Source organism: Vulpes vulpes, chromosome 11, assembly GCF_048418805.1.
Source record: "Vulpes vulpes isolate BD-2025 chromosome 11, VulVul3, whole genome shotgun sequence".
NCBI classification, from domain to species: Eukaryota; Metazoa; Chordata; class Mammalia; order Carnivora; family Canidae; genus Vulpes; species Vulpes vulpes.
Window position 1 is genome coordinate 6,530,192 of NC_132790.1, and position 16,714 is coordinate 6,546,905.

At 39.9% G+C, this 16,714-nt stretch overlaps 2 protein-coding genes across 3 annotated transcripts in view; both read right to left on the minus strand.

The window, feature by feature from the left end:
* NELL1 (neural EGFL like 1) overlaps window positions 1-16,714 on the minus strand; it is an 805,991-nt gene that overhangs the window by 263,669 nt on the left and 525,608 nt on the right. The gene's annotated exons all lie outside the window — the stretch shown is intronic.
* On the minus strand, window positions 8,238-16,618 carry LOC112934721 (isocitrate dehydrogenase [NAD] subunit gamma, mitochondrial-like). Its single transcript, XM_072727426.1, has one exon. It carries the CDS (start codon window positions 15,276-15,278, stop codon window positions 14,109-14,111), a length of 1,170 nt encoding a protein of 389 aa, XP_072583527.1. The 5' UTR covers window positions 15,279-16,618; the 3' UTR covers window positions 8,238-14,108.

Consider the following 16,714-nt stretch of genomic DNA (forward strand, 5'->3'; position numbering starts at 1 on the left):
GTCACTTGGGATACAACTTTTTTATTTATATGTATATTTTTATTGGAGTTTGATTTGCCAACATATAGTGTAAGACCCAGTGCTCATCCCATTAGGTGTTCCCATCAGTGCCCGTCACCCAGTCACCCCATCCCTCCGCCCACCTCCCCTTCCACTACCCCTTGTTCGTTTCCCAGAGTTAGGAGTCTCTCATGTTTTATGACCCCCTCTGATATTTCCCACTTATTGTCTCTCCTTTCCCTATAATCCCTTTTACATCTTTACACAAACTTAAACAAAGATACCTGCCCTCACTGGCAAATTGCTCCTACAGCAGGGAAGACAGACAATGAAGAATAACTGAGTAGATGATATAGACTATCAGAAGGGGATAAACGCTAATTTAAAAAAAGAAAGAAAAAGCAGAACAGGGTATAGGAGATCAGGAGTACAAAAGATACAATGTAAGTTGTAAAGAAAATGTAGGTTCTAAATTAGCATAGAAATATGGGCTACAAATGTCTTTTATAGAAAGGAGGTACATTTTTTTCAGGCAAGAGAAGTTAGTTTGTCCACGATCACACAGCTAGTTTGTTCAGTCCTAAGGACTAGATCTCGGCTCTGTTAGAGGCTATTCCAATGCTCTTCCATTCCTATTTCTGTGCTACGTGGAGGTAAAGGGAACGGACTTGAGAATCAAAAGGACAAGGATTCAAGCCCTGGCTCTGTCTCTTGGACAAATTACTTAAGTCTTTTGCCTAAAACTTTCCTATCTAGAAAATGAAGATAATTATAGTACCTACAATCACAAACATGTACAAAGGTTAAAGGAAATGATACACAGAGGCATGTAAAAAAGTGTCTGAAATATTATAAGCACATGTTGAATAGTATTGTAGCTTTGTTTTTAAATGTCATTAGAATGCCAAATACCTGTACTGTAAGAATGAACAGTAGGTTCTAGATTCAACATTAACATTAAATAAGCATCTATTAAATGCAAAAGTTTCTGTTGCTTAGACATCTGCTATACACATGATGAGTAGACTGGGACTTTTCATGCCAGTGGCTATGTTATTTTTTTTTATATAGAAAGCTGATACCTAGAAGGTTTTACTGGGAAAAAAAAAATATCAATACTGTTTAGTGACCTAAACCAGTCAGAGATCAAACAAAGCTGGAGGTCATGGTGGCAGATGAAATTCTCCTTCTTCAAACTCTGAATTGACCTGGACATTAGTTCATCTTTGAGAAAAATTGACTTTTCACAATGCCCTCTAATTTTCTCGAAGAATAAATGCTTCAATTTCCTCCATAATATAGAAAATCATAGCAAGCCAGAGAACAGTATCCATTTTACTGGAAGAACATCTTTCTGAAATTTACCCAGACCTTCAAGAAGAGCAATTTGAAATATATCTTAAAATATATTTTCTACCCACAAATATACACCTGTGTTTTTTCAGCTACTCATCTGGCAGCATAATGGTTTCTTCTAGACCTGAAGCACCTTGAGGGAAGGACCCATGTCTTATCTAGTTCTTCTTTTTCCATAGTTCCCAGCACGGTGTTCCACTCAGCAGGAACGCCAACTGATGTCTAGCCAACACATGAATCAATACAGATCTGACGTCCTAGCTTATCCTCAATTGCTGAGAAAAGTGTTGATATGCCACAAAACAGTAGACCATCCCGTACACTTCTGTAAAAAGGCAGAAGCTAGGATAACAACGTCACAGATACTGGCAGATCCTGATGAACCCACCCCCCATGCAGAGTCTTTCCACTACAATTTTGCTCTGAGGTAATGATATCAAATGTAGTATCAACAGTTTGACAAGTATTTGCATGTTGGGGCTCATCTTCCTGGAATGCTTCCCCTTGGAACCCAACCACCATGTGGTAAGAAAGCCCATCTAGCCTAACGATAGTTGAGATGTCACAACAGGGAGAACAGAGACACTCCAGTCAATTAGCACTGATTGCCAGCCGTGGGAATGAGGTTATCTTGGATGTTCTGGACTCTGAGGAGCTCCAAATCTGAACATAGCCTCATGCATGATCCCAGCCAACACCACAGGGAACAGAACCACTCACTGAGCCCAGACGACTCTCAAACTCAGTAACCCATTTGTGGTCTTTCCTGTTTTTAACTTTAATCCAATTAGTCACTGATATAAGTTCAAATTTATAAAATTGGGATTAATATGATTCCTTTTTTGACTTAACATCATCAGACTCAGCCTTCTGAAGCAATTTGTCTCAAAAGTAGTGTCACCCCGCTACCTAATGCACTGTAATTTGGGACTGCACAAGAGACCAAACAGTATATGAATTCCCATGCTAAGCTCAGTCCTTTGCCTCCTCTCTCCATCCAGACACTCCATTTCCCCAGATTTAGAGGTGGAAATTAGCGACCAGCCTTTTTGCCACTGTGTGAAGAGGCCTTGGTAGTCTGTGCAGGTGGTGCTAGAACCCCAGCTGCCTTTGTCTCTGAGCTCAAAAGATTTGGGGCCATGGCCACTTCCTTTCTACCCTAAGCTGGTAGAGCCCTGGTGAGACAGTATATATTTCCACTGAGAACTGCTTTCTAGTCTATATGAAGCCAGACCTGCCTTCAACACACACACTTGTCTGGATCCCAAAACACTTTGGAACCAGACTTAGACCTTTCTGCCTAGGAGTCATCACCCATGAGCCAGGAGGAGTCAGTCAGCCTCAGGACAATAGGGCACTACACAACACTAGGACAGCTACTCGCCAGATCCACCCAGCTCTGGGCATACCCCTGAAGTCAGAGACCTATGGTAGTGGGGACTTTCAGAATGATGCTGCCCGCCCTCCCTCTCCTTCCCCACCCAGATACATGCTACTTTTGAACCATGAGCCACGACCATATGGCCTTAGGGAAGCTGAGGGGTCAGCCTGGGAACTTGTCTCTCCATTTAGTCCCTAATAAGACAATAATGTTTTTAGAGGCCTTCAAAAAAAAAAACCAAGCAAACAAACAAAAAAACAACAACTGATCATTGTTTAAAAACAGAACACTTCTGTTTGGTTCAATGTATAATAAGAGATAGCTGAAACATATAAAAAAGATCACATGCTTAAGATTTGGACAAACATGGGTCTTAGATCCCCTCTGCCACCTTCCAGTTCTGAGATCTTTTAGCCAATTGCAGACTCTATTAGTATTCCAGTTTCTTTGTCTCTGTTGTAGAAAGACACCTTCCTCAGAGAACTGTGAAATTAAATAAAATAACACCATAGCTAGCAAACACCTCCCAAATTTAGCTGCTTTGTAAGCATTACTAAGGTAATATAAATAATATGGGTTTCATTTCTTTGTGGTGCTGATGCAAATCTCATCTGGTAGTCCAGCCCAAGCTGTCTGTTACATCACAACTTCTTACCTTCTCTTTGGTCTCTACCATATTCACACACCATGTTTTAGAAATGGAAAAGCCTCCGATTGGACCAGCCTCCTGACTGCCCTCCTGGCCTCCATTCTTGTCGCCTCCACCATCGTCCCTCATCCACTCTGCAGTCAAAATGACCTATCCAAAGTCCTAAGCCATTTCCCATCCCTCTCCAGCTTTAAATCTATCTATGGTCTAACACTAAAACCTGAATCAACCCCAAGACCTTCATCTGGCCCAGAGTCCTATATGGATCTGTCACTGTATTACTTTCCCACAGCACGGCCTTCCCGTCCCCTCTGCTATGTCCTCTCCAGCTAGGCCAGCCATCTTCAAACATCACAAGCTCATCCTGACTCAGGATTCTGCCTTCCTCATTCCTTCTACTAGTACAAGAAGTTTATATGTCTCCCTCGCACTATTCGTAGGCCAACTCAGATGCCAAGTCAGAGGAACTTCTATCAGTTAAAGTAACGACTACCCGCAGTCTTTCTACCCCTAATTGCTTCTGGTCACAACATCTACATTATATTTTGTTTTCCTTTTCTTCCCACCTCTGAGAACATAATATTCATTGCTTCTGTGTTTGCATGTTCTTGGAAAACAAAAGTCACATGACAGCTAGGCTTCTGTCTTGTTCATTACTTGAGTCCCTTTGCCTACAGCAAAGGTTCACAAATTACAGCCCAGAGGCTTGTTTCTTTATGGCATGTGAGCAAAAAAATGGCTTTAATATTTTTTCATGATTGAAAAAAATCAAAAGAAAAACAGTACTACATGACATGTGAAAATTATGTCAAATTTAAATTACAGTCAGTGTCCATAAATAACATCTTAGAACACAGCCATGTTTATTAGCATCCCACTGCTTTAAAATGGTAGAACTCAAGAGGTGCCACAGAGAGCAGATGGCCCACCAAAGCTGAAAATATTCACTATTTGACCCTATGCACACATGCACACATATACACACACACACACACACACACACACACAGTTGACCATAGTCTAGAGTAGTGTATAACCAATCTATATGGGTCCAAGGAATTTTTTTAACAGGAAAACATATCCAGCAGGGAAATTTCCCAGGACCCAGGCAACATCTGACTGAGAATACCTGTCCCCTTGAAAAGCCAGTTAAAGACAAGTTTCTGACAAGGTCCTTGGAAGTCTTCCAGATTGTTTCCTCTTCTCCAAATGCACTGCATTTCTGTGAGGAGCAGAATGGAACGTCTGCATTCTCATCAAGTGTTCTAATTGATCCACACACAGTGAAAAGCTAAATGAACAGGAATGGAGATGTTTGGAAAAATTAAACACAGATTTCTTAATAAAGCTGAAAATAGCTTAATAAAGCTGAAAATAGGCTCCTGGCATCCCAAGGCGTGTTTATTTCTGTTTAAATAGATGACTTCCCATAGACTGTTATCAGCTCAGTGGGGATCCTAGGAGAGAAGTACTTTCCTCCTCCTGTGCATTTTAAGCTCTTTTCAGATGAAATTCAGCCAGAGACTATAAAAAGCATCTGTCAATCTGGATGAAAACAATAACCATGGTCAAGTAGTGCTAATACTCTGAGCTGCCCATTTCTTGAGTGCTCTAACAGACACCAGATAGGTTCATAGGAGAGGATGGAGTGATTGACAATCCTTTTTGCAGAAAGATGGCTTCTTGGAAGATGAAGATGAAAGTATCAGGTGGATGAGTGACAGGGTCATTCTCATTAGGAAAGCAGCTGTCACTGCAGTATGCTTAGTGACTTGAATCCAGCAGCAGGGTGAATGTTTTGGCCATGGGTAAGTGTGGGTGGCACATGTCTTGCCACCAACACAGATGAGTGGTTCCTAGAACGATGACAGACCCCAGGCAGAGGCTGGGACAACCAGGGGAATAGGGAATGCACTGGCTGAAGGAAGGCTGACAGGGAAGGGTAAACAGGTAAGATTTCAAGTGGATGCCAAGACCCTTTTCAGAGGGAGTAAGAGATCAAGATTGTATCAGAGCAGGGGGTTCACTCTGGACCTCAGCACCACAGAAGGAAAGACGATCTGTCTCTAGAGATCTACTTCACTATCAAGGAGGCATCTGAGGGGGGATGAAACAAGAAATGTGCCAGAAAGAACAAAATGATGAAACACGCTCACAAATACAAACAAGAAGAGAAAGGCTCTCAAGAGGCAGTAACTGGGCTGTGAAGTAGCTTAATAATAAACCTTCCTAGTCACAAGAATTAGAGCCAGCTGCCATGAGGGGTCTAATCAGGTTAACTAATCGATGTAAAGAGTTGATCCTTCCAGAAAAAAATCACTTCAGAGAAAAATCAGATGTTCACCTAAATGTTGAAAACCCTATCTTATGGGTAATCAGGGCAAGTTTTTGTAGGTAAAATGAATTCAATAATTATATACAAAATGAGAAATGATGAAGACAAAGTAAAAGCTTTAAATATCAGATAATAGGCAGGTGATGGCTAATGAGGACAGCGCTGAAGCTGTCTCTCTGTGCTTACCCATATGTGTCATTCTCCTCCTTCCTCCTTCCTCCTCCCTTCCCCACACTCCCCTCACCCACACCTGGAGTCACAACTTACTCTGGGGAGCTTTCTGAGGTCTCCTCTTGCGTGTTCTCACAGCACTCTGCCTATGCCACTTTTGCCACACTCAACACACTTCATTATAATCGCCTGATGATTACTGATTTTTCAGCCCTAAAGGAGAGGACACGGATTCTCAAAGCCGCGTCCTTAGAGGCTCGCATAGTGCCCGGCCAAAAGCAAGAACTCAGTGGTGGACAAACAACATTGCAGAACAAGCGAATAAGAGAAAGAACAAATGAATGAAGTCACTAAGTAAACAAGTATCTTGCTGCTGGCGAGAAGAAAATTGGGATCAAAATAACTTAATTCCATCACAGCGTGAATACTTTGAATTGGATTAATCACAGAGACTTTTCTTACCCTGGAGAAAATGAGTTCTTTATAAGTCAGGCTTTCCAAACATCTCTTTCTGATGCTTGGCAGAGAGTTGATTTTTGGCATCATACCTTTTCAAAGAAATCACATCTTTTATCAAGCTGAAAGATCAAAACTATATGAAGTATCTTAGGTGTGATCTAGCCACAGCCTTAAAGAGTTAAATATAATTTCATTTGAAATTCCTTTGCATTTCTTTCCAAGTACTACTTGCATACCCAGAAATCTCTACTTCTTCCTTTGCTATTATACATTTCTGTACAATAACTTCAAAATCTTATTTCCCACAGAACATTCCCTTTAAGAGACAGGGTAAATGCCTGAATAGGAAGCAACCCCAAATATAAGGAGAGTGATTCCTTTTTTTATTGATAATAAGATCTAAAAAAGAAAGAAAGAAAAATCTTATAGGCAAAGTTAAACAACTTTGAGGACCATATTGAATAGAGACCTATGTATAATGTTTGATTGATGGATTCAGTTATTATGCATAGTTGTGTTAAATACATTACTTAATAGGCTACATTAAATAGAGCAATTCAGAAATATTACACTTTCTTCTACCATGATATAAAGTAATTTCATTTAACCTCTTCCCATGCATCTTGACTTCAAGGTCTTCCCCAATACAGAGTCATTTTTCAAGTTCTCTAAAAGTTTCCAAACCTATCATCATCCCATCTAAGTTGTTTGAGATAAAGCACTTTTTTAAATCTATGTTTGATCTTTCTGTGGAAATTTTGAGTGAGGTCACAAGAATCCAATTGTATAATGTTAGGACTACTTGCTTTCCCATTTGTCTAACAGGTAAATGTGATCTCTACATGGTGATCAAAAACTGAACTGTGTTATTAAATGTTTTTTTAAAGGCATATATATAATAACACTCAATACTTGCAATTATGAGAACACACTACCAGGAATACTGACTTTTGTTGAGGGATTTTTTTTTTTTGCCCCTATTTAAACTTTATTCTCCAGATAAATTTTATAAAAATCTTCCACTGGCATAGCTCACGCCATGGTTTTTTTTTTTTTTTCCTCCTCTAAATAGCTTATTGTTCAAAACAAAAGAACTGAGAGAGTACCTGGTAATATGATAACATTTATAAGGACTTGAATTTAAGGCAATTCTTTATTCTGAGGTATAGAAAACAGGGAAAATACCTTGTACATGGACCTATAGGATATCCTCTTTTGTCGCAAATTCATTCATTTACATGTATTTTGCAAGAAGTAGATTTGGCACAAAGTGCAGCAAACCAGATGTGTAGGCTGATTAGAGCTCAGTCTAGAGTCTTCCTCTGTAGATACTGCTTTTACGTTCATGTTACATTGGTTTTAAGCATTTGCAACACTGGTAACAAGACATTTGAATTTTATTAATTGCTTTTGTAAAGAGCCATTTTTTCCCATTTTAAATATATCTACTTCCGTTTTTGTTTGTTTCTTTGAGCTATCACAAATGCAATACATGTAACTTCCCATATCAATGTAAGCAAATTCATTTTTTTTTAAGATCTTATTTACTTATTCATTAGAGACAGAGAGGCAGAGACAGGCAAAGACAGAAGCAGGCTCCTTCCTCTCAGGAAGCCCAATGCGGGACTCGATCCTGGGACCTCAGGATCATGCCCTGAGCCAAAGGTGGATGCTCAACCTCCTGAGCCACCCAGGTGTCCCGCAAATTAATTTTAATACAAAGAACACTTTAGCACTTGAGTTCCCATGTTGTTCAAATTGTAAGGGAAACTCCAAGGACCAAGTGCCTCCCTCCAAAAAATGTCTAGCTCTATAAATCAGCTTCCCGCAGAAAAATTTTCCATATTCCCAACTGAGCCTATGGTAATACTATTTTTTCCAACCTCTGTAATGATCTGTAACTGGATAAATTTCTTTGAAACTCTCCTATTTGCAAAATATAGCATTCTCTTTTTGTTTCCACTTCATATCATTACTTTAGATATTCTCTTGTTTCCACAGCACATCATTTCTCTTCTAAGTTTTTGTCTCTGTCATTACTACAGAGAAGTTGAGTATTTATCAATTTTTGAAAAGCACCTCCCTTCAATATTTGACACTTGCTTCAGGCACCAGATAGTTTCACTTACCTGGATGTTCTGTCTTTCTTATCCTGGGCTAATATGCAAAACGAGTGAGCTCTCTAAAAATTTCTTTAAGTCTGTGAATCTATGGGATTAGTTTCACAAGGAAAACATTGATCTATTGCTGAAACCTAATCCACTTCCAGAAAGAGTATGAAAAATTCACACCGTCCACATCCTCATGATGACTTAAACACTTGGCTTCTAGATCCACACCATTAGGGTTGGAACTGAAGCTTCACCTTCTGTTGGTTTTGTGACCTCAAATTTCTTAACCTCCCTGCACCTCAGTTTTCTCATCTATAAAATGAGGATTACAATAATCATCATCTAACTGGGTTGACATGAAAATTAAACTCAATACAAAGCATGTAGAATAATGCATGGCATTACTACAAAAATTGTAATAGCTATAATCATTACCTTCAATCCAACTTGGTATATGTTTAATTAGTACCTATTATATGCAAGGCAGTATCCAAGATCCAGAACACTGGCTAAAATATGTTCCCTACCCTCAAGAAGCATACAATTTATTAAGGCCCAAGTCAAATAGATGAACAATTAATTAATACAAGACAAAATGTGAAATGAAAGAGTTCAAAAGTACATTAAAAGGTTTGTGTGAGTTCAGAAAGAATAAAGGGAGTGTAATTGGATGGAGGTAATGAGAAATGTTTCCATAAAAGAGTTACTAATTGAACTTTGCCTTGAATAATAGGTAGACTTGTAATAGGCAGAGACTAAATTGGAAATGTCCTTAGATGAGGGAAATAGCATCACGTGGGAGGAAAAAGGAATATTTAGGTGAGTGAAGAATACACATTGGCTAGAACATATGGACTAATTAGGAAAATCCAGACCCCTAGGAATCAAAAGACAGTATGGGCTAAAATTTCGGAGCGCTTTGAATACATTCCAAATTGAGGGAACACGTGAAGGAGTTTGAACACACTAGAGGCAATCTAAACATTGCATTACGAAGATTTATCTGGGGATGGCTGGGTTGCTGAGCAGTTGGACATCTGCCTTTGGCTCAGGGCATGATCCCCTGGGTCCTGGGATGGAGTCTGCTTCTCCCTCTGCCTATATCTCTGCTTCTCTCTCTGTGTCTCTCATGAATAAATAAAGTCTTAAAAAAAACAGATTTATCTGATGTCAATGTGGAAATGGAGGAATGAAGGGAAAGAATGTAAAGGTGAGAATCCAGTTTTTCCTTTTCTGCTTCTTTGTAGTTTGAGCAGCTTATGGTAAAACAAAATACAAAAAAAAAATTGGAATTAATAAAGCAAAATAATTAAAACCAAGTAATGTAGTAGTAGAAGAAGAGAACCTTTCATAGACAAAAAAAAAATGCTCATGGCTTTATTTTGGTGCTTCCTAGCAGCCAACATAATGAGGGAATCTCTCATCGGATCATATACCTCATGTTACCTGGTAGAAGGGCACATATTCATGGTAAATTCAGATTTCCTAATCCTTAGTTCTGAGAGCAGTCTTATCTGTTGACCTTATAAGCAGATTCATTGTTTTCTCCCAAATTCAGAACTGTCCCCTGACAAGATTTTGCATACCAGAACTTGAGGAAAGCTGAAGTAAGAATATTAAAGCATCCGTCTATAAAAGCAAGTCTATGTAGTTGGTGGTGGGGACAGTTAATTATGGTGTGATACAGTCTAGTTGTCCAACTTTATATTGACCTTTATTGATATCAGAATTTGAGATTAGACAACAAATAGTCCTCAACCAAGCATACAGATGAGAAGAAGTATCATCTGGTCACTCTACAGACTCATGACAAATAATTACTTGTTTTAAGCCACTAAGTTTTGAAGTGATTTCTTACCCAGCTATAGACAAACAAAGTAACCTCATTGAATTTTTATGACAATCTTATGAAGGTGAGTATTACCCTTATTTGGCAGAGAAGCAAACTGGAGATCACAGAGAGTAAGCAACTTGTCCAGCGTCACAGAGCTCCTACGTGGAGGAACGGAAATGACTGTCAGCTACGCACCCTGAACAATCTGTAAGGCCATTAACTAAAATAGAGCCATAATGAGAGGGAGTTAATCTAAAGAAAAATCAGACAATTTATACTATTCTTTATGACATCAGGACTTTAAATGAAGCAGAGAAAAGTGATAAAGACTGAGAAAAAAATTATCCAATAAATGTACAGAAAATCTTCTCCGGAAACAGGCAACCTGCCGACCACCTGTTTTACTGCCTTGAGGGCATTAGTGTTCTTTCGAGGGGAGCAGTCTTGTAAAGAAAGGTTCATGGAATGAAGTCAAACAGGGGTATTTTTGCAATAGAGTAGTTTTTCCAGTTCTCTACTCCTGCCTGCGAATTTAGGCCATTCTATATTTTGTTTTTTGTTTGTTTGTTTTTTTTGTTTTTTCATCATCTTTTTACATTTCTTCCTATCTTTCTTCCATTAATTTTGAGAATGAGCATAGTCTTCCTGCCCCAGGTTCTGAGGTTATAGTGATAAACAACTCCATCATTCCTGTAGCCAAGGAACACACTGTATAGTGAGGCTGATGGGAAGGAAAGCACGTGATAATAACCAGGGAGATGCACACTAGGTAGGAATATACAGGGACCTCTGGGAGAACTGGGAGAGCTATTCCTCACAATCTCAACAGGGAATGGGAAAATAGTTAGCCAAGGAAGCTTCCCAAACATGAAAATGATTAAGTTTAACATTTTAAGATGAAAAGATCATCTCCTGAAGGGGAGACTAACCAAGACCATACACAAAGACCTGATCTAGAAGGGACATATGGCTCTTTACCAATGAATTGTCTGCACTCTTTGGAGCGCCACATTCTGTTGTTACTAGGGTGAAGAGAAGGGATGGAAATCATAAACCTGGAGAAGAATAGAGATCTCAGAATATGGGAGGTCTCTCTTGCTATGCTCAGTTGACCTTCTTTCTTTTTTTTTTAAGATATTATTTATTTATTCATAAGAGACCCAGAGAGAGAGGTAGAGACACAGGCAGAGGGAGGAGAAGCAGGCTCCATGCAAGGAGCCCTATATGGGACTCGGTCCCAGGACCCTAGGGTCACACCCAGAGCTGATGACAGACACTCAGCCGCTGAGCCACCTAGGCATCCCGTCAGTTGACCTTCTCTTAAGGCCAAAGGGAAGCTGCTGAATGTGAGATTTTAAATAGGGAAATGACATGTTCCTATTTCCCTTCAGGACAGATCTTATTGAGGGCATTTCAGAAAATAGATTTAAGGGAGCTAAACTATAGGCAGGACACAAGTTAGAAATAACAGAAATTGGTAAATTAGTAATGATGCAAAAGGGTAATGAGAAAGGAGCAGTCAGAGACTAAGAAGATAGGTAACTGGATTCCAGAAATAAAAAAGGAGAGAAACAAGGAGACTTGTTGGATAAGCAGGTGTGATTTGTTCCCCTTGCTGAATGTGAGTTATAAACCCATGACGTTAATTAAGCAACTTATCCAGTAAGTTCTATTGACAGTAATTAACTAATATAATTTGCTCGGCTCTCTTCAGAATTCTCTTTTAGAATGGTATATAACGGATAATAATGAGAAATTTCTAAACACAGCAAGCATTTATCATGTGACAGATATAGTACTATCAGTTCTGTGTGTTCTCACAGCCTTCCCAATGACCCTATGAGGTAGGTACAGTGATTATCTCACTTTCTATTTAAGAACTATGAGGCAGTGCTATGCTGGTCATTCATTTTTGGGGTGATTCAGTAACTATATATTGTTTTGTCTGTATCAGGCACTATGTTAGAGGCTACACAGGACAGGGAAGTAGATTCTATGGCATTTGCCCTAGAAAGGCTCATCACTAAGGAGGAAAAATCTAACACTGATAAATGGAATATTCCAGGATAGTGTAATACATGCCATCACAGCAGTCTGGATGAAGAACTATGGGAAGACCACCTTCGACACGGAGGTAAACTGCAACTCAAATGTTCCTATTGGCATAAACTCTCATTGTCAAGAGTTACAGTGTGCATGAATTCAGTTGTGCCATGAACAAATTCCCCTAGTCATGAGAGAAAGAGGTACAGAGTGGGTGATGTGTGTTAAGGTAGTATGGGGTTGTGTGGTGATGGAAGTGGGAGGACTTCAAACCAAAATCCATCCCTTGCTCCACTCGTGAAACCATGTGTGTGGTGCAGGTCTAGATCTGCCCAGAGCAAGGCCCCATGCAAGCCACGGGCAGCCCTGGCCAACAACATGTCTAATGTCCACTACAAGAATACCACAATATTTTATAACTTATCCCTGCTAGTCTTGCTCTTAAAGAAATACTTCTAGATGGGTAGATATAGTCACTTCCTTCTCAAACTAAATCCCCTCAAACTAGCTTTTGGTTTTCCAAATCCTAACCCTGATTTCATACATAATGAGCAAAATACAATAAGGTAGCATGAGAAGGCATCAGCCTTTAGAAACCATGAGGAATTTTTCAAGTCTATAAGTCCACAGTCTCTGACTTGTGGTTCACAAATCACAACAGGATGCAAAGATTAAAGCTGAGACATAAAAGTTACCCAAATAGTTTTAAGGATTCAGTGTTTCTCCATCTCACTTTTATCTGCAGGCCATTCTTACAAATAAAACCACTGAACGTTTGAACAATCATTGTTTTTATTTTCCACTTGAGTAATGTCTGAGCCCTAATAAAATTATCATTTTTGTTTGTATATTTCCCAACCATGACCTTAAAAATACTGTAAATAAAATATATTGTAATAAAACAACAGTAAACACTTAAATTAGTTCAGTGCTTCTCGTTTTCTTATGCACACGCTTTCCTTAAAAAGGAGATTAAGAGAAAGCAAACCATTACGGACTGTGAAGCAGTCAACATGGAGCTTCCAGACCATGGTTACCTCTGCAGAGTGGAGAACTATGGGCCCTATATCTGTTAACTGGGGATTTGAACTCTAGACTCTTGAGCCCAACTGGAAGGAATTTCAGAATGCCCTTTCCAGGAGAGCTGCGGTGCTCAGGGATGTCCTAGTGTGAAAAATTATACCAGTGAAAATTCTTTCAGAATATACACACAAGCATGGGAAACGATGAGATATGTAGGAAGGAGTAGAAGTATTTGGTACTAGCTCAGCTTTATGGTACCTTATTTATTATTAAGGCAACAATGTATATTTTGTAGGCAAATTTTATTGCACTAATTAACTCATTAACAACCTCTAGAGAGAAGCCAGACTTCTCTGCAGGCTGATTTGCTGAATTTTAATGACCCAGATAAAGAGAAAATCAGCGTTCCAGGTTCTGAGAAAAGCCCCAGGACTCTACAAACAGCTCTGATTTATTCAGTGTATCATATCACAGGGACATGTGAGCTGTGGATTACAATAGAGAATAATTCCTCAGTACACACACAATACAATAGATTTGACTAATTTAAACAAGTGACGCTTATGGCATTTTAGCTTAATAGACATTTTAACTTAATAGAAAAAAATCAGATTTACTTCTCCCGTCTCTTCAGAGTTGGAGCAGAAGATAGTTTATTCCAGAATCCACATTAGCTGAGCTGGCTGGAGTTTCTGAGAAGGGTAAGGTAAAGAGTGGGAGGGACTTGGGGGAATAGCTCAGCCTATTTAATTGACAGTATTGATGTGGTCGATTATATTATGAATGAAGTCCAATGTGGTACTCTGGCCTCCAATGTCTGGAGTATGGACATTTTTGTTCTCCATAGATGCCAAGACTGCAGCGCGAATGGAGGTGGCATAGGAGTGGAGCTGGAGGTAGTCCAGCATAATACAGCTTGCTAGCAGCATGGCCGTAGGGTTGGCTATATTCTTATTGGCTAAATTTCTGGCCGATTGCCTTGAAGCTGTTTCAAACACTGCGTGTGTATGGCCATAGTTCGCACCAGGCACAAGGCCTGCTCCCCCAACCAATCCTGTGCAGATACTGTTGACAACGTTGCCATAAAGATTGGGCATCACCATTACATCAAACTGCTGAGGCCGGGATACTAGCTGCGTGGTGGTGTTATCCACAATCATGCCCTCGAAGGTGAGCTGAGGATAGTGGGAGGCCACTTCCCTGCAACACTGCAGGAAGAGCCCATCTCCCAGTTTCATGATGTTAGCCTTGTGCACAACCGTCACTTTCTTGCGCTCCATCTCCTGGGCCAGCTGGAAGGCATATTGGGCAATGCGGAAAGACTTGGCCTTGGTAATAATCTTTAGGCTCTCAATCACTCCTGTCACACTCTCGTGCTCCAGGTTGCTGTATTCACCCTCTGTGTTTTCCCGAACAACTAAGATGTCTACATCCTTGTGCCGGGTCTCCACGCCTGGCAGACTTTTAAAATGGATAACATTGGCATAGAGATCTAGGGTGGTGCGAAACATGTTGTTGCGGCATTTGTGAGATGGTGGCAGGTTGTGGTTGGTTTCAAGGTTGCCCTTCAAAGCCACACGGTTTCGACGGACTGCCATGATGGCATTGTGAATGTCCTCTTCACAAGAAGTGCAGTTAACGATCACCTCCTCAAAGTCTACAGGCACACACGCATGTCTGAACACAGTCTTGACATGCAGCATGAGTTCAGGCCCAATGCCATCCCCAGGAATCATAGTCACAGTGTGTCGCCCACCATACTTGGCTGATGGAGGAATACTGTACTTAAAAGAGAAGCTCCTTGGGGAGGTCTCATGGCCAAATAAAATCTCCCAAGAATGGCAGAGGTTACAAGGCCGCAACATGGACTTCACGCAGCAACTTGCAGCTGTCAGTATCTTCAGTGCCATGATCATTAAGTAGAGAGTAATTTATGGAAAAGTATACATTCTTCCTCTTGTTTTTACCTGGCTTCTTTTGGTAGAATTCTAGATCCATAATCTTGCATAGGTCACAACTGCCTCTCCTTCCTTCTATTCTTTTTTGACATTCTACTGCAGTGAGAGAGACAGTGCTAGCCGAGAAGAGATGTGATGTATCACACAAGAAAATGTATTTATTCAATGTGCTTAAGCTCTGCGTGATATACTTTTCAAAAATTGGCTTTATATCTTTGAGCAGTTTTAGATTCATGAAAATTGAATGCCTGGTACAGAAATTTCACAGACAGCACCTATATCCCAAAATCCTCCCCAAAATACTGCACCAGAGTGGTATATTTGTTACAACTGATGAACCCCCATTGACACATTTTCACCCAAAGCCCATAGTTTTTTTTTTTTTTTTTAGATCTTTATTTATTTATTCATGAGACACACACAGAGAGAGGCAGAGACACAGGCAGAGGGAGAAGCAGGCTCCATGCAGGGAGCCCGATGTGGGACTCAATCCTGGGACTCCAGGATCACACCCTGGGCTGAAGGCAGGTGCTAAACCACTGAGCCATTCAGGGATCCCCAAAGCCCACAGTTTAAATCAGAGTTCAGTCCTGGTGTAGTACTTTCTGAGTTTGGACAAATATATAATGGGGTATACACACCACTAGAGTATCATACAATGTAGTTTCACAGCCCTAAAATCTGCTCTGCTTTGCCTACATATCACTCCCTCTGCCCTAGCCCCTGGGAACCACTGACCTTTTCAGTTTTTCCATAGCTCTGCATTTCCCAGGATGTCATAAAATTGAAATCACACTGTAGGTAGTAGCCTCTTCAGATTGGCTTCACTGATTTAGCAACATGCATTTACATGACTTAGTAACATGTCTTTTTGGATATCTCATTTCTTTTTAGCACAGAATAATATTCCATTGTCTGGATGTTCCACGGTTTATATATTCACCTACTGAAGGACATCTTGGTTGTTTCCAGGTTTTGGTAATTATAAATAAAGCTGCTATAAACATACATGTACCACACGGTACATGTAAACATACATGTACCATTGTGTGGATGCTGCTATAAACATACATGTACCACACGTATGAAGCTGCTATAAACATACATGTACCATTGTGTGGATGGAAGTTTGCTTATTCAAGTAAGTAACAAGGAGCATAACTTCTGGATCCTATGGCAAAAGTATGATTAGTTTTGCCAGAAATTGTTTCACTGCCCTCTAAAGTGATTGTACCATTTTGCATTCTCACCAGCGGTTAATGAAAATTCCCAGGGTTAAAAAAAAAAAAAAAAAGAAAAGAAAAGAAAATTCCCAGGGTTCTACAACCATAGAATCTGTGTTTCAGATTTGAGTGATACGCATAGGCGTTTATTGGTATCTCTTCTTAATTTGC

Excerpts from the sequence above, each read along its gene's own strand:
- LOC112934721 (XM_072727426.1), bottom strand. The coding sequence starts at position 15,278 with ATGATCATGGCACTGAAGATACTGACAGCTGCAAGTTGCTGCGTGAAG.